At 53.9% G+C, this 23,615-nt stretch overlaps 1 protein-coding gene across 1 annotated transcript in view; it reads left to right on the top strand.

Moving 5' to 3' along the window:
• The first annotated feature begins 617 nt into the window (after positions 1 to 617).
• LOC128473610 (bromodomain and WD repeat-containing protein 1-like) overlaps positions 618 to 23,615 on the top strand; it is a 43,708-nt gene continuing 20,710 nt past the window's right edge. The window contains 1 exon segment of the mRNA XM_053455860.1: positions 618 to 681. Within this exon segment, the coding sequence (XP_053311835.1) occupies positions 618 to 681 (64 nt within the window).

Here is a 23,615-nt window from a genome sequence, read left to right as displayed (position 1 = left end):
ATATTTGGAATCTGCTGGGTGTGCTGAAAAAAACAATATATGGTTTGTATAGTTTATTCCCAAGAAATGTACTTCTAAACGCGTTTAAACGTGAGATGCACCAAAATGCCGAAAACCAGCTTAGCACCAGGGTGGGAAATGGCTTAGCAGCCAAGGCAAAAAAGAAATTCTTGATAATCCTGGAAAAAAACCAATATATTATTTGTGGGGGGGATTACAGCTAAACACGAAAGGGTACAAAAAATAAAAACAGCCTGGTCCTTAAGAGGGTACATTAAGCACCTGTCACTCATCCCCCCTCACCTCACAAAAAGATAAAATTAAAACATGCGTGACCCTCCGTGACAGGGGTAAAATACACGCGTTAATTCATGCAGTTGTAAAATCTTTTTATTTTTTCAAGCATAACTACTACACACAACGCGAACAAAATACGTTGTTGCTAAGATACCCCTGCCACATAACAGGAGGGGACGCTAAAACAGCAGAAAACCGTTAGTGGTTTCCGTTACAGGCAGATTTACAGATCGCATTTGCAGGCTGTGCGGAGAGTTTTAGTCTATAATATAACACTTTTGCAAGAGAATTTAGAGGGGTGGAGCCTGAGCTCTCCCGGCATGGCAGAACAGCCGGGACCCAGCCGCCCCCCGGACACGGGACCCCTGGAGCTGCCAGAAAGTGGTAATTAGATAAGTTGGGGCAGGCTGACTCAATGAGTGACAGACTCACCCTCAGAGCTTAGGGTCACAACAGCTGCTTAACTGGCACTCGCCCCCCCCCAGCTGACTGACTGACTGACACTGCCCCCCCCCCACGGTTGGAGAGCAGCAAAGGTGCCTGACTGCGACTCGGGGGGGTCCCCAGGAAAGGTGCCTGACTGCCACTTGGTGCCCCCCACAGCACGCTGGCCTCATAATGTATATTTCTGCCGGCAGCACTGTCTCTGTATAAATATTTATGAATAAACTTATTACCATGTATTACTGTTTATGTTCTGGATCAGAGTAGTTGTGTCCGACCAATCAATACCGTTTAATAAATCGCACTGATACGCTACATACAGCGCTGCAGAGTATGTTTCTAATGTAGTTTATAGTTGTGCTGTCATTTTGTTCCACTGTGCATTCAAATTGATAACGCCTGTCTGTGTGCGGATGCCAGTATATGATATATATATATATATATATATATATATATATATATATATATATATATATATATATATATATATATAAAGCACCATGAGATTTCTGAGGGAAAAACAAGCCTTCTGGCTTGTCTGGTGTCTGTAGATGAGTGTTTAATAATACTTCTACTACCCCTTAAATATATATATATATGTCTGAGGGCAGCCCCTGATTGGCTGAGCCTAGTCAGTTGACTCCAGCAACCAATCAGCAGCCGGCCCAGGTTCACCTCTCTGATTGGTCAGCCCTGGTCAGGTCACACCACCCACCAATCAGGTGGCTCGGCCTGAGGGGCAGCCCCTGATTGGCTGAGCCTAGTCAGCTGACTCCAGCAACCAATCAGCAGCCGGCCCAGGTTTCCCTATCTCTGATTGGTCAGCCCTGGTCAGGTGACACTACCCACCAATCAGGCGGCTCGGCCTGAGGGGCAGCCCCTGATTGGCTGAGCCTAGTCAGTTGACTCCAGCAACCAATCAGCAGCCGGCCCAGGTTCACCTCTCTGATTGGTCAGCCCTGGTCAGGTCACACCACCCACCAATCAGGTGGCTCGGCCTGAGGGGCAGCCCCTGATTGGCTGAGCCTAGTCAGCTGACTCCAGCAACCAATCAGCAGCCGGCCCAGGTTTCCCTATCTCTGATTGGTCAGCCCTGGTCAGGTGACACTACCCACCAATCAGGCGGCTCGGCCTGAGGGGCAGCCCCTGATTGGCTGAGCCTAGTCAGCTGACTCCAGCAACCAATCAGCAGCCTGCCCAGGTTCCCCGCTCTCTGATTGGTCAGCCCTGGTCAGGTGACACCACCCACCAATCAGGCGGTTTGGGCTGAGGGGCAGCCCCTGATTGGTGAGCCTAGTCAGCTGACTCCAGCAACCAATCAGCAGCCTGCACAGGTTTCCCTATCTCTGATTGGTCAGCCCTGGTCAGGTGACACTACCGACCAATCAGGCGGCTCGGCCTGAGGGGCAGCCCCTGATTGGCTGAGCCTAGTCAGCTGACTTCAGCAACCAATCAGCAGCCTGCCCAGGTTCCCCTCTCTCTGATTGGTCAGCCCTGGTCAGGTGACACCACCCACCAATCCGGCGGCTCGGGCTGAGGGGCAGCCCCTGATTGGCTGAGCCTAGTCATCTGACTCCAGCAACCAATCAGCAGCCTGCCCAGGTTCCCCGCTCTCTGATTGGTCAGCCCTGGTCAGGTGACACCAATCCGGCGGCTCGGGCTGAGGGGCAGCCCCTGATTGGCTGAGCCTAGTCAGCTGACTCCAGCAACCAATCAGCAGCCTGCCCAGGTTCCCCACTCTCTGATTGGTCAGCCCTGGTCAGGTGACACCACCCACCAATCCGGCGGCTCGGGCTGAGGGGCAGCCCCTGATTGGCTGAGCCTAGTCAGCTGACTCCAGCAACCAATCAGCAGCCTGCCCAGGTTCCCATCTCTCTGATTGGTCAGCCCTGGTCAGGTGACACCACCCACCAATCAGGCGGCTCGGGCTGACAATCACCAAATGAAAAAAACACAAAACAATTCAAGATGACTTATGTTTTGGTCTATCTGCTTACTTAAAAAGAAGAAAAACAGCAGACACAGTTGAAGCATTGGGGAATTGAACTCAGAAACTCAAGAATCCAAGTCAAACACCTTATCCATTACGCTACAGAGACTTGACATCTGGTGTTAGAGAAACAATCCTTTAGTTTAAACCCCAATACTGTCCTAGCTGGCCTGACTTCCAAAAAACACACTAAATTAACTAAAGAATGGTGGCTTGTACGGGCAGAGACAAGATGGCTTAAGTCTTGGTCTACGTGTTGAAACGTTAAAAATAAGGCTCAGGGAATTGAACCCAGAACCTCAAGAATCATCTAAACTAAAATAACGCCCTGATTGGCTGAGCCTAGTCAGCTGACTCCAGCAACCAATCAGCAGCCTGCCCAGGTTCCCCTCTCTCTGATTGGTCAGCTCTGTTCAGGTGACACTACCCACCAATCAGGCGTCTCGGCCTGAGGGGCAGCCCCTGATTGGCTGAGCCTAGTCAGCTGACTCCAGCAACCAATCAGCAGCCTGCCCAGGTTCCCCTCTCTCTGATTGGTCAGCTCTGGTCAGGTGACACTACCCACCAATCAGGCGGCTCGGCCTGAGGGGCAGCCCCTGATTGGCTGAGCCTAGTCAGCTGACTCCAGCAACCAATCAGCAGCCGGCCCAGGTTCCCCTCTCTCTGATTGGTCAGCCCTGGTCAGGTGACACCACCCACCAATCAGGCGTCTCGGCCTGAGGGGCAGCCCCTGATTGGCTGAGCCTAGTCAGCTGACTCCAGCAACCAATCAGCAGCCTGCCCAGGTTCCCCTCTCTCTGATTGGTCAGCTCTGGTCAGGTGACACTACCCACCAATCAGGCGGCTCGGCCTGAGGGGCAGCCCCTGATTGGCTGAGCCTAGTCAGCTGACTCCAGCAACCAATCAGCAGCCGGCCCAGGTTCCCCTCTCTCTGATTGGTCAGCCCTGGTCAGGTGACACCACCCACCAATCAGGCGGCTCCGGCTGAGGGGCAGCCTCTGATTGGCTGAGCCTAGTCAGCTGACTCCAGCAACCAATCAGCAGCCTGCCCAGGTTTCCCTATCTCTGATTGGTCAGCCCTGGTCAGGTGACTCAACCGACCAATCAGGCGGCTCGGCCTGAGGGGCAGCCCCTGATTGGCTGAGCCTAGTCAGCTGACTTCAGCAACCAATCAGCAGCCTGCCCAGGTTCCCCTCTCTCTGATTGGTCAGTTCTGTTCAGGTGACACTACCCACCAATCAGGCGGCTCGGCCTGAGGGGCAGCCCCTGATTGGCTGAGCCTAGTCAGCTGACTCCAGCAACCAATCAGCAGCCGGCCCAGGTTCCCCTCTCTCTCTGATTGGTCAGCCCTGGTCAGGTGACACTACCCACCAATCAGGCGGCTCGGCCTGAGGGGCAGCCCCTGACTGGCTGAGCCTAGTCAGCTGACTCCAGCAACCAATCAGCAGCCGGCCCAGGTTCCCCTCTCTCTGATTGGTCAGCCCTGGTCAGGTGACACCACCCACCAATCAGGAGGCTAGGGCTGAGGGGCAGCCACCGATTGGCTGAGCCTATCCAGCAGCCTCTTCCTTAATTGGAGAGTATTCCTGGGAAGGAGGGTTGACGGTACAGTCCGAGCCGCCGGATTGGTGGGTGGTGTCAGAAAGAAAGCACAAGAAAATGGATGAGGACAATACACACGGGTGTGGGGGGCAATGAGGCATTCATTTACATGGAGGGCTGGCTAATGTGGGGGAAATGGCTAATGCTGACAGAGTGACCCAAATCCTTTTGACTAAATCATTCAATTTAAATGTATGAAATGAGTGGCTTGTGTTTCGGTCTACCTGGTTGCTAACAATAGCTTTTTTCTCCCTCACCAAAAATAAAGAAAGCACAATGTAGAAGAGATCTGAAAGAGACTGGACTTCTGGTTTTAGAGAAACAATCCTTTAGTTTAAACCCCAATACTGTCCTAGCTGGCCTGACTTCCAAAAAACACACTAAATTAACTAAAGAATGGTGGCTTGTACGGGCAGAGACAAGATGGCTTAAGTCTTGGTCTACGTGTTGAAACGTAAAAAATAAGCCTCAGGGAATTGAACCCAGAACCTCAAGAATCATCTAAACTAAAATAACGCTAACACCTAAACCAACACGCTACAGAGGCAATCGCAGTCCAGTATCTCTGGCTTGGAGTTGTGGTTAAGGTGTTGGACCTCCATCCCGCTGCTTGTAAGTTCAAGTCTGGCTACTGCCGGTTTGTTCCCATGCCAGTAATGTTGGGCGCATAAAGACTCTCATTATTAATGATTCATTTAACAATTTCATAATTCATAATAATTCCTAAATAATAACAAAATAACAATATGAAAGCTAGGGCTGAGGGGCAGCCCCTGATTGGCTGAGCCTAGTCAGCTGACTCCAGCAACCAATCAGCAGCCGGCCCAGGTTTCCCGCTCTCTGATTGGTCAGCCCTGGTCAGGTGACACTACCGACCAATCAGGCGGCTCGGCCTGAGGGGCAGCCCCTGATTGGTTGAGCCTAGTCAGCTGACTTCAGCAACCAATCAGCAGCCTGCCCAGGTTCCCCTCTCTCTGATTGGTCAGCCCTGGTCAGGTGACACCACCCACCAATCAGGCAGCTCGGGCTGAGGGGCAGCCCCTGATTGGCTGAGCCTAGTCAGCTGACTCCAGCCCCTGAGTCAGCCCCTGAGTCAGCTGACTCCAGCAACCAATCAGCAGCCTGCCCAGGTTCCCCGCTCTCTGATTGGTCAGCCCTGGTCAGGTGACACTACCGACCAATCAGGCGGCTCGGCCTGAGGGGCAGCCCCTGATTGGTTGAGCCTAGTCAGCTGACTTCAGCAACCAATCAGCAGCCTGCCCAGGTTCCCCTCTCTCTGATTGGTCAGCCCTGGTCAGGTGACACTACCCACCAATCAGGCGGCTCGGCCTGAAGGGCAGCCCCTGATTGGCTGAGCCTAGTCAGCTGACTCCAGCAACCAATCAGCAGCCGGCCCAGGTTCCCCTCTCTCTGATTGGTCAGCCCTGGTCAGGTGACACCACCCTCCAATCAGGCGGCTGTGGCTGAGGGGCAGCCCCTGATTGGTTGAGCCTAGTCAGCTGACTCCAGCAACCAATCAGCAGCCTGCCCAGGTTCCCCGCTCTCTGATTGGTCAGCCCTGGTCAGGTGACACTACCGACCAATCAGGCGGCTCGGCCTGAGGGGCAGCCCCTGATTGGTTGAGCCTAGTCAGCTGACTTCAGCAACCAATCAGCAGCCTGCCCAGGTTCCCCTCTCTCTGATTGGTCAGCCCTGGTCAGGTGACACTACCCACCAATCAGGCGGCTCGGCCTGAAGGGCAGCCCCTGATTGGCTGAGCCTAGTCAGCTGACTCCAGCAACCAATCAGCAGCCTGCCCAGGTTCCCCTCTCTCTGATTGGTCAGCTCTGGTCAGGTGACACTACCCACCAATCAGGCGGCTCGGCCTGAGGGGCAGCCCCTGATTGGCTGAGCCTAGTCAGCTGACTCCAGCAACCAATCAGCAGCCGGCCCAGGTTCCCCTCTCTCTGATTGGTCAGCCCTGGTCAGGTGACACCACCCACCAATCAGGCGGCTCCGGCTGAGGGGCAGCCTCTGATTGGCTGAGCCTAGTCAGCTGATTCCAGCAACCAATCAGCAGCCTGCCCAGGTTTCCCTATCTCTGATTGGTCAGCCCTGGTCAGGTGACACAACCGACCAATCAGGCGGCTCGGCCTGAGGGGCAGCCCCTGATTGGCTGAGCCTAATCAGCTGACTTCAGCAACCAATCAGCAGCCTGCCCAGGTTCCCCTCTCTCTGATTGGTCAGTTCTGTTCAGGTGACACTACCCACCAATCAGGCGGCTCGGCCTGAGGGGCAGCCCCTGATTGGCTGAGCCTAGTCAGCTGACTCCAGCAACCAATCAGCAGCCGGCCCAGGTTCCCCTCTCTCTCTGATTGGTCAGCCCTGGTCAGGTGACACTACCCACCAATCAGGCGGCTCGGCCTGAGGGGCAGCCCCTGATTGGCTGAGCCTAGTCAGCTGACTCCAGCAACCAATCAGCAGCCTGCCCAGGTTCCCCTCTCTCTGATTGGTCAGCCCTGGTCAGGTGACACTACCCACCAATCAGGCGGCTCGGCCTGAGGGGCAGCCCCTGATTGGCTGAGCCTAGTCAGCTGACTCCAGCAACCAATCAGCAGCCGGCCCAGGTTCCCCTCTCTCTGATTGGTCAGCCCTGGTCAGGTGACACCACCCTCCAATCAGGCGGCTCGGGCTGAGGGGCAGCCCCTGATTGGTTGAGCCTAGTCAGCTGACTCCAGCAACCAATCAGCAGCCTGCCCAGGTTCCCCGCTCTCTGATTGGTCAGCCCTGGTCAGGTGACACCACCCACCAATCCGGCGGCTCGGGCTGAGGGGCAGCCCCTGATTGGCTGAGCCTACTCAGCTGACTCCAGCAACCAATCAGAGGCCGACCCAGGTTCCCCTCTCTCTGATTGGTCAGCCCTGGTCAAGTGACACCACCCACCAATTAGGCGGCTCGAGATGAGGGGCAGCCCCTGATTGGCTGAGCCTAGTCAGCTGACTCTAGCAACCAATCAGCAGTCTGCCCAGGTTCACCTCTCTCTGATTGGTCAGCCCTGGTCAGGTGACACCACCCACCAATCAGGCGGCTCGGCCTGAAGGGCAGCCCCTGATTGGCTGAGTTCAGCAACCAATCAGCAGCCGACCCACGTTTACCTCTCTCTGATTGGTCAGCCCTGGTCAGGTGACACCACCCACCAATCAGGAGGCTAGGGCTGAGGGGCTATCCAGGAGCCTCTTCCTTAATTGGAGAGTATTCCTAGGAAGGAGGGTTGACGGAACGGTCCATAGGGCCCATACTTACTTCTTGCTAGAAGGGCTGAGCTGCTCCTGTATAGGGCATAATTAAAAGGTCAGCGGCATCTTATTGACTTAGCTATGCATTATACAGGGCCAGCCAAGCTCATTACGCAGCAGAAACATATTAATAATTTGGGGATTGAACAGGACACATTAAAGCTATGGAAAGAAGAACTACTCGTGATAAGTAAAGGAAAAGACATTAGTATTATTTGAGACAATAGGGTCTGAGAGGTGGAGGCAGGAAAAAAACTAAAACACAAAAGAATAGGGCCAATGGCAATATAAAAACAGAGACAGAGGAACCAAATGAAAAAAACACAAAACAGAGACAATTCAAGATGGCTTCTGTTTTGGTCTATGTGCTGTTCAGGTGACACTACCCACCAATCAGGCGGCTCGGCCTGAGGGGCAGCCCCTGATTGGTTGAGCCTAGTCAGCTGACTCCAGCAACCAATCAGAGGCCGACCCAGGTTCCCCTCTCTCTGATTGGTCAGCCCTGGTCAAGTGACACCACCCACTAATTAGGCGGCTCGAGATGAGGGGCAGCCCCTGATTGGCTGAGCCTAGTCAGCTGACTCTAGCAACCAATCAGCAGCCTGCCTAGGTTCACCTCTCTCTGATTGGTCAGCCCTGGTCAGGTGACACCACCCACCAATCAGGCGGCTCGGCCTGAAGGGCAGCCCCTGATTGGCTGAGTTCAGCAACCAATCAGCAGCCAACCCACGTTTACCTCTCTCTGATTGATCAGCCCTGGTCAGGTGACACCACCCACCAATCAGGCGGCTCGGGCTGAGGGGCAGCCCCTGATTGGCTGAGCCTAGTCAGCTGACTCCAGCAACCAATCAGCAGCCTGCCCAGGTTTCCCTCTCTCTGATTGGTCAGTTCTGTTCAGGTGACACTACCCACCAATCAGGCGGCTCGGCCTGAGGGGCAGCCCCTGATTGGCTGAGCCTAGTCAGCTGACTCCAGCAACCAATCAGCAGCCGGCCCAGGTTCCCCTCTCTCTCTCTGATTGGTCAGCCCTGGTCAGGTGACACTACCCACCAATCAGGCGGCTCGGCCTGAGGGGCATCCCCTGATTGGCTGAGCCTAGTCAGCTGACTCCAGCAACCAATAAGCCTCAGGGAATTGAACCCAGAACCTCAAGAATCATCTAAACTAAAATAACGCTAACACCTAAACCAACACGCTACAGAGACAATCGCAGTCCAGTATCTCTGGCTTGGAGTTGTGGTTAAGGTGTTGGACCTCCATCCCGCTACTCGTAAGTTCAAGTCTGGCTACTGCCGGTTTGTTCCCACGCCAGTAATGTTGGGCGTATAAAGACTCTCATTATTAATGATTCATTTAACAATTTCATAATTCATAATAATTCATAAATAATAACAAAATAACAATATGAAAGCTAGGGCTGAGGGGCAGCCCCTGATTGGTTGAGCCTAGTCAGCTGACTCCAGCAACCAATCAGCAGCCGGCCCAGGTTCCCCTCTCTCTGATTGGTCAGCCCTGGTCAGGTGACACCACCCACCAATCAGGCCGCTCTGGCTGAGGGGCAGCCCCTGATTGGCTGAGCCTAGTCAGCTGACTCCAGCAACCAATCAGCAGCCTGCCCAGGTTCCCCGCTCTCTGATTGGTCAGCCCTGGTCAGGTGACACCACCCACCAATCAGGCAACTCGGGCTGAGGGGCAGCCCCTGATTGGCTGAGCCTAGTCAGCTGACTCCAGCAACCAATCAGCAGCCTGCCCAGGTTCCCCGCTCTCTGATTGGTCAGCCCTGGTCAGGTGACACCACCCACCAATCAGGCAACTCGGGCTGAGGGGCAGCCCCTGATTGGCTGAGCCTAGTCAGCTGACTCCAGCAACCAATCAGAGACCGACCCAGGTTCCCCTCTCTCTGATTGGTCAGCCCTGGTCAAGTGATACCACCCACCAATTAGGCGGCTCGGGCTGAGGGGCAGCCCCTGATTGGCTGAGCCTAGTCAGCTGACTCCAGCAACCAATCAGCAGCCTGCCCAGGTTCCCCGCTCTCTGATTGGTCAGCCCTGGTCAGGTGACACTACCGACCAATCAGGCGGCTCGGCCTGAGGGGCAGCCCCTGATTGGTTGAGCCTAGTCAGCTGACTTCAGCAACCAATCAGCAGCCTGCCCAGGTTCCCCTCTCTCTGATTGGTCAGCCCTGGTCAGGTGACACTACCCACCAATCAGGCGGCTCGGCCTGAGGGGCAGCCCCTGATTGGCTCAGCCTAGTCAGCTGACTCCAGCAACCAATCAGCAGCCGGCCCAGGTTCCCCTCTCTCTGATTGGTCAGCCCTGGTCAGGTGACACCACCCACCAATCCGGCGGCTCGGGCTGAGGGGCAGCCCCTGATTGGCTGAGCCTAGTCAGCTGACTCCAGCAACCAATCAGCAGCCGGCCCAGGTTTCCCGCTCTCTGATTGGTCAGCCCTTGTCAGGTGACACTACCGACCAATCAGGCGGCTCGGCCTGAGGGGCAGCCCCTGATTGGTTGAGCCTAGTCAGCTGACTTCAGCAACCAATCAGCAGCCGGCCCAGCTTTCCCTCTCTCTGATTGGTCAGCCCTGGTCAGGTGACACCACCCACCAATCAGGCAGCTCGGGCTGAGGGGCAGCCCCTGATTGGCTGAGCCTAGTCAGCTGACTCCAGCAACCAATCAGCAGCCGGCCCAGGTTCCCCTCTCTCTGATTGGTCAGCCCTGGTCAGGTGACACCACCCTCCAATCAGGCGGCTCGGGCTGAGGGGCAGCCCCTGATTGGTTGAGCCTAGTCAGCTGACTCCAGCAACCAATCAGCAGCCTGCCCAGGTTCCCCGCTCTCTGATTGGTCAGCCCTGGTCAGGTGACACCACCCACCAATCCGGCGGCTCGGGCTGAGGGGCAGCCCCTGATTGGCTGAGCCTAGTCAGCTGACTCCAGCAACCAATCAGAGGCCGACCCAGGTTCCCCTCTCTCTGATTGGTCAGCCCTGGTCAAGTGACACCACCCACCAATTAGGCGGCTCGAGATGAGGGGCAGCCCCTGATTGGCTGAGCCTAGTCAGCTGACTCTAGCAACCAATCAGCAGCCTGCCCAGGTTCACCTCTCTCTGATTGGTCAGCCCTGGTCAGGTGACACCACCCACCAATCAGGCGGCTCGGCCTGAAGGGCAGCCCCTGATTGGCTGAGTTCAGCAACCAATCAGCAGCCGACCCACGTTTACCTCTCTCTGATTGGTCAGCCCTGGTCAGGTGACACCACCCACCAATCAGGAGGCTAGGGCTGAGGGGCTATCCAGCAGCCTCTTCCTTAATTGGAGAGTATTCCTAGGAAGGAGGGTTGACGGTACGGTCCATAGGGCCCATACTTACTTCTTGCTAGAAGGGCTGAGCTGCTCCTGTATAGGGCATAATTAAAAGGTCAGCGGCATCTTATTGACTTAGCTATGCATTATACAGGGCCAGCCAAGCTCATTACGCAGCAGAAACATATTAATAATTTGGGGATTGAACAGGACACATTAAAGCTATGGAAAGAAGAACTACTCGTGATAAGTAAAGGAAAAGACATTAGTATTATTTGAGACAATAGGGTCTGAGAGGTGGAGGCAGAAAAAAAACTAAAACACAAAAGAATAGGGCCAATATAAAAACAGAGACAGAGGAACCAAATGAAAAAAACACAAAACAGAGACAATTCAAGATGACTTATGTTTTGGTCTATCTGCTTACTTAAAAAGAAGAAAAACAGCAGACAGTTGAAGCATTGGGGAATTGAACTCAGAAACTCAAAAATACAAGTCAAACACCTTATCCATTACGCTACAAAGACTGGACTTCTGGTGTGAGAGAAACAATCCTTTAGTTTAAACCCCAATACTGTCCTAGCTGGCCTGACTTCCAAAAAACACACTAAATTAACTAAAGAATGGTGGCTTGTACGGGCAGAGACAAGATGGCTTAAGTCTTGGTCTACGTGTTGAAACGTAAAAAATAAGACTCAGGGAATTGAACCCAGAACCTCAAGAATCATCTAAACTAAAATAACGCTAACACCTAAACCAACACGCTACAGAGACAATCGCAGTCCAGTATCTCTGGCTTGGAGTTGTGGTTAAGGTGTTGGACCTCCATCCCGCTGCTCGTAAGTTCAAGTCTGGCTACTGCCGGTTTGTTCCCACGCCAGTGATGTTGGGCGTATAAAGACTCTCATTATTAATGATTCATTTAACAATTTCATAATTCATAATAATTCATAAATAATAACAAAATAACAATATGAAAGCTAGGGCTGAGGGGCAGCCCCTGATTGGCTGAGCCTAGTCAGCTGACTCCAGCAACCAATCAGCAGCCGGCCCAGGTTTCCCTCTCTCTGATTGGTCAGCCCTGGTCAGTTGACACCACCCACCAATCAGGTGGCTCCGGCTGAGGGGCAGCCCCTGATTGGCTGAGCCTAGTCAGCTGACTCCAGCAACCAATCAGCAGCCGGCCTAGGTTTCCCTCTCTCTGATTGGTCAGCCCTGGTCAGGTGACACCACCCACCAATCAGGCGGCTCGGGCTGAGGGGCAGCCCCTGATTGGCTGAGCCTAGTCAGCTGACTCCAGCAACCAATCAGCAGCCTGCCCAGGTTTCCCTATCTCTGATTGGTCAGCCCTGGTCAGGTGACACTACCGACCAATCAGGCGGCTCGGCCTGAGGGTCAGCCCCTGATTGGTTGAGCCTAGTCAGCTGACTTCAGCAACCAATCAGCAGCCTGCCCAGGTTCCCCTCTCTCTGATTGGTCAGCTCTGGTCAGGTGACACTACCCACCAATCAGGCGGCTCGGCCTGAGGGGCAGCCCCTGATTGGCTGAGCCTAGTCAGCTGACTCCAGCAACCAATCAGCAGCCGGCCCAGGTTCCCCTCTCTCTGATTGGTCAGCCCTGGTCAGGTGACACCACCCACCAATCAGGCGGCTCCGGCTGAGGGGCAGCCCCTGATTGGTTGAGCCTAGTCAGCTGACTCCAGCAACCAATCAGCAGCCTGCCCAGGTTCCCCGCTCTCTGATTGGTCAGCCCTGGTCAGGTGACACCACCCACCAATCCGGCGGCTCGGGCTGAGGGGCAGCCCCTGATTGGCTGAGCCTAGTCAGCTGACTCCAGCAACCAATCAGCAGCCGGCCCAGGTTTCCCGCTCTCTGATTGGTCAGCCCTGGTCAGGTGACACTACCGACCAATCAGGCGGCTCGGCCTGAGGGGCAGCCCCTGATTGGTTGAGCCTAGTCAGCTGACTTCAGCAACCAATCAGCAGCCGGCCCAGGTTCCCCTCTCTCTGATTGGTCAGCCCTGGTCAGGTGACACCACCCTCCAATCAGGCGGCTCGGGCTGAGGGGCAGCCCCTGATTGGTTGAGCCTAGTCAGCTGACTCCAGCAACCAATCAGCAGCCTGCCCAGGTTCCCCGCTCTCTGATTGGTCAGCCCTGGTCAGGTGACACCACCCACCAATCCGGCGGCTCGGGCTGAGGGGCAGCCCCTGATTGGCTGAGCCTAGTCAGCTGACTACAGCAACCAATCAGAGGCCGACCCAGGTTCCCCTCTCTCTGATTGGTCAGCCCTGGTCAAGTGACACCACCCACCATTAGGCGGCTCGAGATGAGGGGCAGCCCCTGATTGGCTGAGCCTAGTCAGCTGACTCTAGCAACCAATCAGCAGCCTGCCCAGGTTCACCTCTCTCTCTGATTGGTCAGCCCTGGTCAGGTGACACCACCCACCAATCAGGCGGCTCGGCCTGAAGGGCAGCCCCTGATTGGCTGAGTTCAGCAACCAATCAGCAGCCGACCCACGTTTACCTCTCTCTGATTGGTCAGCCCTGGTCAGGTGACACCACCCACCAATCAGGAGGCTAGGGCTGAGGGGCTATCCAGCAGCCTCTTCCTTAATTGGAGAGTATTCCTAGGAAGGAGGGTTGACGGTACGGTCCATAGGGCCCATACTTACTTCTTGCTAGAAGGGCTGAGCTGCTCCTGTATAGGGCATAATTAAAAGGTCAGCGGCATCTTATTGACATAGCTATGCATTATACAGGGCCAGCCAAGCTCATTACGCAGCAGAAACATATTAATAATTTGGGGATTGAACAGGACACATTAAAGCTATGGAAAGAAGAACTACTCGTGATAAGTAAAGGAAAAGACATTAGTATTATTTGAGACAATAGGGTCTGAGAGGTGGAGGCAGGAAAAAAACTAAAACACAAAAGAATAGGGCCAATGGCAATATAAAAACAGAGACAGAGGAACCAAATGAAAAAAACACAAAACAGAGACAATTCAAGATGGCTTCTGTTTTGGTCTATGTGCTGTTCAGGTGACACTACCACCAATCAGGCGGCTCGGCCTGAGGGGCAGCCCCTGATTGGCTGAGCCTAGTCAGCTGACTCCAGCAACCAATCAGCAGCCGGCCCAGGTTCCCCTCTCTCTCTCTGATTGGTCAGCCCTGGTCAGGTGACACTACCCACCAATCAGGCGGCTCGGCCTGAGGGGCATCCCCTGATTGGCTGAGCCTAGTCAGCTGACTCCAGCAACCAATCAGCAGCCGGCCCAGGTTCCCCTCTCTCTGATTGGTCAGCCCTGGTCAGGTGACACCACCCACCAATCAGGAGGCTAGGGCTGAGGGGCAGCCACCGATTGGCTGAGCCTATCCAGCAGCCTCTTCCTTAATTGGAGAGTATTCCTGGGAAGGAGGGTTGACGGTACAGTCAGAACCGCCGGATTGGTGGGTGGTGTCAGAAAGAAAGCACAAGAAAATGGATGAGGACAATACACACGGGTGTGGGGGGCAATGGGGCATTCATTTACATGGAGGGCTGGCTAATGTGGGGGAAATGGCTAATGCTGACAGAGTGACCCAAATCCTTTTGACTAAATCATTCAATTTAAATGTATGAAATGAGTGGCTTGTGTTTTGGTCTACCTGGTTGCTAACAATAGCTTTTTTCTCCCTCACCAAAAATAAAGAAAGCACAATGTAGAAGAGATCTGAAAGAAAGTTCAAGATGGAGCACGAGGGAATTGAACCCAGGACCTTATGGACTCTAGTCTGGCTCCTTAACCATTACTCTACATAGCCATATGAGAATGGCACCCAGCTTGTCTCCCACACAAACACAATAAATAAACTAAAGAAGGGTAGCATGAAAGGTGCAGAGACTGGACGACTTATGTTTTGGTCTACCTGCTTGTTGACAATCAACAAATGAAAAAAACACAAAACAGAGACAATTCAAGATGGCTTCTGTTTTGGTCTATGTGCTTACTTAAAAAAGAAGAAAAACAGCAGACACAGTTGAAACATTGGGGAATTGAACTGAGAAACTCAAGAATCCAAGTCAAACACCTTATCCATTACGCTACAGAGACTAGACTTTTGGTGTTAGAGAAACAATCCTTTAGTTTAAACCCCAATACTGTCCTAGCTGGCCTGACTTCCAAAAAACACACTAAATTAACTAAAGAATGGTGGCTTGTACGGGCAGAGACAAGATGGCTTGGTCTACGTGTTGAAACGTAAAAAATAAGCCTCAGGGAATTGAACCCAGAACCTCAAGAATCATCTAAACTAAAATAACGCTAACACCTAAACCAACACGCTACAGAGACAATCGCAGTCCAGTATCTCTGGCTTGGAGTTGTGGTTAAGGTGTTGGACCTCCATCCCGCTGCTCGTAAGTTCAAGTCTGGCTACTGCCGGTTTGTTCCCACGCCAGTAATGTTGGGCGTATAAAGACTCTCATTATTAATGATTCATTTAACAATTTCATAATTCATAATAATTCATAAATAATAACAAAATAACAATATGAAAGCTAGGGCTGAGGGGCAGCCCCTGATTGGTTGAGCCTAGTCAGCTGACTCCAGCAACCAATCAGCAGCCAGCCCAGGTTCCCCGCTCTCTGATTGGTCAGCCCTGGTCAGGTGACACCACCCACCAATCAGGCAACTCGGGCTGAGGGGCAGCCCCTGATTGGCTGAGCCTAGTCAGCTGACTCCAGCAACCAATCAGCAGCCTGCCCAGGTTCCCCGCTCTCTGATTGGTCAGCCCTGGTCAGGTGACACCACCCACCAATCAGGCAACTCGGGCTGAGGGGCAGCCCCTGATTGGCTGAGCCTAGTCAGCTGACTCCAGCAACCAATCAGAGACCGACCCAGGTTCCCCTCTCTCTGATTGGTCAGCCCTGGTCAAGTGATACCACCCACCAATTAGGCGGCTCGGGCTGAGGGGCAGCCCCTGATTGGCTGAGCCTAGTCAGCTGACTCCAGCAACCAATCAGAGGCCGACCCAGGTTCCCCTCTCTCTGATTGGTCAGCCCTGGTCAAGTGACACCACCCACCACTTAGGCGGCTCGAGATGAGGGGCAGCCCCTGATTGGCTGAGCCTAGTCAGCAGACTCTAGCAACCAATCAGCAGCCTGCCCAGGTTCCCCGCTCTCTGATTGGTCAGCCCTGGTCAGGTGACACCACCCACCAATCAGGCGGCTCGGGCTGAGGGGCAGCCCCTGATTGGCTGAGCCTAGTCAGCTGACTCCAGCAACCAATCAGCAGCCTGCCCAGGTTTCCCTATCTCTGATTGGTCAGCCCTGGTCAGGTGACACTACCGACCAATCAGGCGGCTCGGCCTGAGGGGCAGCCCCTGATTGGCTGAGCCTAGTCAGCTGACTTCAGCAACCAATCAGCAGCCGGCCCAGGTTCCCCTCTCTCTCTGATTGGTCAGCCCTGGTCAGGTGACACTACCGACCAATCAGTCGGCTCGGCCTGAGGGGCAGCCCCTGATTGGCTGAGCCTAGTCAGCTGACTCCAGCAACCAATCAGCAGCCGGCCCAGGTTCACCTCTCTCTGATTGGTCAGCCCTGGTCAGGTGACACCACCCACCAATCAGGAGGCTAGGGCTGAGGGGCAGCCACCGATTGGCTGAGCCTATCCAGCAGCCTCTTCCTTAATTGGAGAGTATTCCTGGGAAGGAGGGTTGACGGTACAGTCCATAGGGCCCATACTTACTTCTTGCTAGAAGGGCTGAGCTGCTCCTGTATAGGGCATAATTAAAAGGTCAGCGACATCTCATTGACTTAGCTATGCATTATACAGGGCCAGCCAAGCTCATTACGCAGCAGAAACATATTAATAATTTGGGGATTGAACAGGACACATTAAAGCTATGGAAAGAAGAACTACTCGTGATAAGTGAAGGAAAAGACATTAGTATTATTTGAGACAATAGGGTCTGAGACACCTTGTGCCTTCAGTAACAGCAAAGGTGGAGGCAGGAAAAAAACTAAAACACAAAAGAATAGGGCCAATGGCAATATAAAAACAGAGACAGAGGAAATTCTGTACAAAGATAAGCCCTGGCCTGGACACATCCCACGGCAACCACAGCACCTGGATTTCCTAAAGAAAATGGATGAGGACAATACACACGGGTGTGGGGGGCAATGGGGCATCCATTTACATGGAGGGCTGGCTAATGTGGGGGAAATGGCTAATGCTGACAGAGTGACCCAAATCCTTTTGACTAAATCATTCAATTTAAATGTATGAAATGAGTGGCTTGTGTTTTAGTCTACCTGGTTGCTAACAATAGCTTTTTTCTCCCTCATCAAAAATAAAGAAAGCACAATGTAGAAGAGATCTGAGAGAATGTTCAAGATGGAGCATGAGGGAATTGAACCCAGTACCTTATGGACTCTAGTCTGGCTCCTTAACCATTACTCTTCATAGCCATATGAGAGTGGCACACAGCTTGTCTCCCACACAAACACAATAAATAAACTAAAGAAGGGTAGCATGAAGGGTGCAGAGACTGGACGACTTATGTTTTGGTCTACCTGCTTGTTGACAATCACCAAATGAAAAAAAACACAAAACAGAGACAATTCAAGATGACTTATGTTTTGGTCTATCTGCTTACTTAAAAAGAAGAAAAACAGCAGACACAGTTGAAGCATTGGGGAATTGAACTCAGAAACCCAAGAATACAAGTCAAACACCTTATCCATTACGCTACAGAGACTGGACTTCTGTTGTTGGAGAAACAATCCTTTAGTTTAAACCCCAATACTGTCCTAGCTGGCCTGACTTCCAAAAAACACACTAAATTAACTAAAGAATGGTGGCTTGTACGGGCAGAGAGAAGATGGCTTAAGTATTGGTCTACGTGTTGAAACGTAAAAAATAAGCCTCAGGGAATTGAACCCAGAACCTCAAGAATCATCTAAACTAAAATAACGCTAACACCTAAACCAACACGCTACAGAGACAATCACAGTCCAGTATCTCTGGCTTGGAGTTGTGGTTAAGGTGTTGGACCTCCATCTCGCTGCTCGTAAGTTCAAGTCTGGCTACTGCCGGTTTGTTCCCACACCAGTAATGTTGGGCGTATAAAGACTCTCATTATTAATGATTCATTTAACAATTTCATAATTCATAATAATTCCTAAATAATAACAAAATAACAATATGAGGGCTGAGGGGCAGCCCCTGATTGGCTGAGCCTAGTCAGCTGACTCCAGCAACCAATCAGCAGCCGGCCCAGGTTTCCCTCTCTCTGATTGGTCAGCCCTGGTAATTCCTAAATAATAACAAAATAACAATATGAAAGCTAGGGCTGAGGGGCAGCCCCTGATTGGCTGAGCCTAGTCAGCTGACTCCTGCAACCAATCAGCAGCCGGCCCAGGTTTCCCTCTCTCTGATTGGTCAGCCCTGGTCAGGTGACACCACCCACCAATCAGGCGGCTCGGGCTGAGGGGCAGCCCCTGATTGGCTGAGCCTAGTCAGCTGACTCCAGCAACCAATCAGCAGCCGGCCTAGGTTTCCCTCTCTCCGATTGGTCAGCCCTGGTCAGGTGACACCACCCACCAATCAGGCGGCTCGGGCTGAGGGGCAGCCCCTGATTGGCTGAGCCTAGTCAGCTGACTCCAGCAACCAATCAGCAGCCTGCCCAGGTTTCCCTATCTCTGATTGGTCAGCCCTGGTCAGGTGACACTACCGACCAATCAGGCGGCTCGGCCTGAGGGGCAGCCACTGATTGGTTGAGCCTAGTCAGCTGACTCCAGCAACCAATCAGCAGCCGGCCCAGGTTCCCCTCTCTCTCTGATTGGTCAGCCCTGGTCAGGTGACACTACCCACCAATCAGGCGGCTCGGGCTGAGGGGCAGCCCCTGATTGGCTGAGCCTAGTCAGCTGACTCCAGCAACCAATCAGCAGCCTGCCCAGGTTCCCCGCTCTCTGATTGGTCAGCCCTGGTCAGGTGACACCACCCACCGATCAGGCGGATCGGCCTGAGGGGCAGCCCCTGATTGGCTGAGCCTAGTCAGCTGACTCCAGCAACCAATCAGCAGCCTGCCCAGGTTTCCCTATCTCTGATTGGTCAGCCCTGGTCAGGTGACACTACCGACCAATCAGGCGGCTCGGCCTGAGGGGCAGCCCCTGATTGGCTGAGCCTAGTCAGCTGACTTCAGCAACCAATCAGCAGCCTGCCCAGGTTCCCCTCTCTCTGATTGGTCAGCTCTGGTCAGATGACACCACCCACCAATCAGGCGGCTCTGGCTGAGGGGCAGCCCCTGATTGGCTGAGCCTAGTCAGCTGACTCCAGCAACCAATCAGCAGCCTGCCCAGGTTCCCCTCTCTCTGGTCAGCTCTGGTCAGGTGACACTACCCACCAATCAGGCGGCTCGGCCTGAGGGGCAGCCCCTGATTGGCTGAGCCTAGTCAGCTGACTCCAGCAACCAATCAGCAGCCGGCCCAGGTTCCCCTCTCTCTGATTGGTCAGCCCTGGTCAGGTGACACCACCCACCAATCAGGCCGCTCTGGCTGAGGGGCAGCCCCTGATTGGCTGAGCCTAGTCAGCTGACTCCAGCAACCAATCAGCAGCCTGCCCAGGTTCCCCGCTCTCTGATTGGTCAGCCCTGGTCAGGTGACACCACCCACCAATCAGGCAACTCGGGCTCAGGGGCAGCCCCTGATTGGCTGAGCCTAGTCAGCTGACTCCAGCAACCAATCAGAGACCGACCCAGGTTCCCCTCTCTCTGATTGGTCAGCCCTGGTCAAGTGATACCACCCACCAATTAGGCGGCTCGAGATGAGGGGCAGCCCCTGATTGGCTGAGCCTAGTCAGCTGACTCTAGCAACCAATCAGCAGCCTGCCCAGGTTCACCTCTCTCTGATTGGTCAGCCCTGGTCAGGTGACACCACCCACCAATCAGGCGGCTCGGCCTGAAGGGCAGCCCCTGATTGGCTGAGTTCACCAACCAATCAGCAGCCGACCCACGTTTACCTCTCTCTGATTGGTCAGCCCTGGTCAGGTGACACCACCCACCAATCAGGCAGCTCGGGCTGAGGGGCAGCCCCTGATTGGCTGAGCCTAGTCAGCTGACTCCAGCAACCAATCAGCAGCCTGCCCAGGTTCCCCGCTCTCTGATTGGTCAGCCCTGGTCAGGTGACACTACCGACCAATCAGGCGGCTCGGCCTGAGGGGCAGCCCCTGATTGGTTGAGCCTAGTCAGCTGACTTCAGCAACCAATCAGCAGCCTGCCCAGGTTCCCCTCTCTCTGATTGGTCAGCCCTGGTCAGGTGACACTACCCACCAATCAGGCGGCTCGGCCTGAGGGGCAGCCCCTGATTGGCTGAGCCTAGTCAGCTGACTCCAGCAACCAATCAGCAGCCGGCCCAGGTTCCCCTCTCTCTGATTGGTCAGCCCTGGTCAGGTGACACCACCCACCAATCAGGCGGCTCCGGCTGAGGGGCAGCCCCTGATTGGTTGAGCCTAGTCAGCTGACTCCAGCAACCAATCAGCAGCCTGCCCAGGTTCCCCGCTCTCTGATTGGTCAGCCCTGGTCAGGTGACACCACCCACCAATCCGGCGGCTCGGGCTGAGGGGCAGCCCCTGATTGGCTGAGCCTAGTCAGCTGACTCCAGCAACCAATCAGCAGCCGGCCCAGGTTTCCCGCTCTCTGATTGGTCAGCCCTGGTCAGGTGACACTACCGACCAATCAGGCGGCTCGGCCTGAGGGGCAGCCCCTGATTGGTTGAGCATAGTCAGCTGACTTCAGCAACCAATCAGCAGCCGGCCCAGCTTTCCCTCTCTCTGATTGGTCAGCCCTGGTCAGGTGACACCACCCACCAATCAGGCAGCTCGGGCTGAGGGGCAGCCCCTGATTGGCTGAGCCTAGTCAGCTGACTCCAGCAACCAATCAGCAGCCGGCCCAGGTTCCCCTCTCTCTGATTGGTCAGCCCTGGTCAGGTGACACCACCCTCCAATCAGGCGGCTCGGGCTGAGGGGCAGCCCCTGATTGGTTGAGCCTAGTCAGCTGACTCCAGCAACCAATCAGCAGCCTGCCCAGGTTCCCCGCTCTCTGATTGGTCAGCCCTGGTCAGGTGACACCACCCACCAATCCGGCGGCTCGGGCTGAGGGGCAGCCCCTGATTGGCTGAGCCTAGTCAGCTGACTACAGCAACCAATCAGAGGCCGACCCAGGTTCCCCTCTCTCTGATTGGTCAGCCCTGGTCAAGTGACACCACCCACCAATTAGGCGGCTCGAGATGAGGGGCAGCCCCTGATTGGCTGAGCCTAGTCAGCTGACTCTAGCAACCAATCAGCAGCCTGCCCAGGTTCACCTCTCTCTGATTGGTCAGCCCTGGTCAGGTGACACCACCCACCAATCAGGCGGCTCGGCCTGAAGGGTAGCCCCTGATTGGCTGAGTTCAGCAACCAATCAGCAGCCGACCCACGTTTACCTCTCTCTGATTGGTCAGCCCTGGTCAGGTGACACCACCCACCAATCAGGAGGCTAGGGCTGAGGGGCTATCCAGCAGCCTCTTCCTTAATTGGAGAGTTTTCCTAGGAAGGAGGGTTGACGGTACGGTCCATAGGGCCCATACTTACTTCTTGCTAGAAGGGCTGAGCTGCTCCTGTATAGGGCATAATTAAAAGGTCAGCGGCATCTTATTGACTTAGCTATGCATTATACAGGGCCAGCCAAGCTCATTACGCAGCAGAAACATATTAATAATTTGGGGATTGAACAGGACACATTAAAGCTATGGAAAGAAGAACTACTCGTGATAAGTAAAGGAAAAGACATTAGTATTATTTGAGACAATAGGGTCTGAGAGGTGGAGGCAGGAAAAAAACTAAAACACAAAAGAATAGGGCCAATGGCAATATAAAAACAGAGACAGAGGAACCAAATGAAAAAAACACAAAACAGAGACAATTCAAGATGACTTATGTTTTGGTCTATCTGCTTACTTAAAAAGAAGAAAAACAGCAGACAGTTGAAGCATTGGGGAATTGAACTCAGAAACTCAAAAATACAAGTCAAACACCTTATCCATTACGCTACAAAGACTGGACTTCTGGTGTGAGAGAAACAATCCTTTAGTTTAAACCCCAATACTGTCCTAGCTGGCCTGACTTCCAAAAAACACACTAAATTAACTAAAGAATGGTGGCTTGTACGGGCAGAGACAAGATGGCTTAAGTCTTGGTCTACGTGTTGAAACGTAAAAAATAAGCCTCAGGGAATTGAACCCAGAACCTCAAGAATCATCTAAACTAAAATAACGCTAACACCTAAACCAACACGCTACAGAGACAATCGCAGTCCAGTATCTCTGGCTTGGAGTTGTGGTTAAGGTGTTGGACCTCCATCCCGCTGCTCGTAAGTTCAAGTCTGGCTACTGCCGGTTTGTTCCCACGCCAGTAATGTTGGGCGTATAAAGACTCTCATTATTAAAGATTCATTTAACAATTTCATAATTCATAATAATTCATAAATAATAACAAAATAACAATATGAAAGCTAGGGCTGAGGGGCAGCCCCTGATTGGCTGAGCCTAGTCAGCTGACTCCAGCAACCAATCAGCAGCCGGCCCAGGTTTCCCTCTCTCTGATTGGTCAGCCCTGGTCAGGTGACACCACCCACCAATCAGGCGGCTCCGGCTGAGGGGCAGCCCCTGATTGGCTGAGCCTAGTCAGCTGACTCCAGCAACCAATCAGCAGCCGGCCTAGGTTTCCCTCTCTCTGATTGGTCAGCCCTGGTCAGGTGACACCACCCACCAATCAGGCGGCTCGGGCTGAGGGGCAGCCCCTGATTGGTTGAGCCTAGTCAGCTGACTCCAGCAACCAATCAGCAGCCTGCCCAGGTTCCCCGCTCTCTGATTGGTCAGCCCTGGTCAGGTGACACCACCCACCAATCCGGCGGCTCGGGCTGAGGGGCAGCCCCTGATTGGCTGAGCCTAGTCAGCTGACTCCAGCAACCAATCAGAGGCCGACCCAGGTTCCCCTCTCTCTGATTGGTCAGCCCTGGTCAAGTGACACCACCCACCACTTAGGCGGCTCGAGATGAGGGGCAGCCCCTGATTGGCTGAGCCTAGTCAGCAGACTCTAGCAACCAATCAGCAGCCTGCCCAGGTTCCCCGCTCTCTGATTGGTCAGCCCTGGTCAGGTGACACCACCCACCAATCAGGCGGCTCGGGCTGAGGGGCAGCCCCTGATTGGCTGAGCCTAGTCAGCTGACTCCAGCAACCAATCAGCAGCCTGCCCAGGTTTCCCTATCTCTGATTGGTCAGCCCTGGTCAGGTGACACTACCGACCAATCAGGCGGCTCGGCCTGAGGGGCAGCCCCTGATTGGCTGAGCCTAGTCAGCTGACTTCAGCAACCAATCAGCAGCCGGCCCAGGTTCCCCTCTCTCTCTGATTGGTCAGCCCTGGTCAGGTGACACTACCGACCAATCAGTCGGCTCGGCCTGAGGGGCAGCCCCTGATTGGCTGAGCCTAGTCAGCTGACTCCAGCAACCAATCAGCAGCCGGCCCAGGTTCACCTCTCTCTGATTGGTCAGCCCTGGTCAGGTGACACCACCCACCAATCAGGAGGCTAGGGCTGAGGGGCAGCCACCGATTGGCTGAGCCTATCCAGCAGCCTCTTCCTTAATTGGAGAGTATTCCTGGGAAGGAGGGTTGACGGTACAGTCCATAGGGCC

The sequence above is a fragment of the Spea bombifrons genome, chromosome 2 (genome assembly GCF_027358695.1).
Source record: "Spea bombifrons isolate aSpeBom1 chromosome 2, aSpeBom1.2.pri, whole genome shotgun sequence".
Classification (NCBI taxonomy): Eukaryota; Metazoa; Chordata; class Amphibia; order Anura; family Pelobatidae; genus Spea; species Spea bombifrons.
The sequence above is the reverse complement of the archived record's forward strand: the minus strand, read 5'-3'. Positions and strand labels throughout refer to the sequence as shown.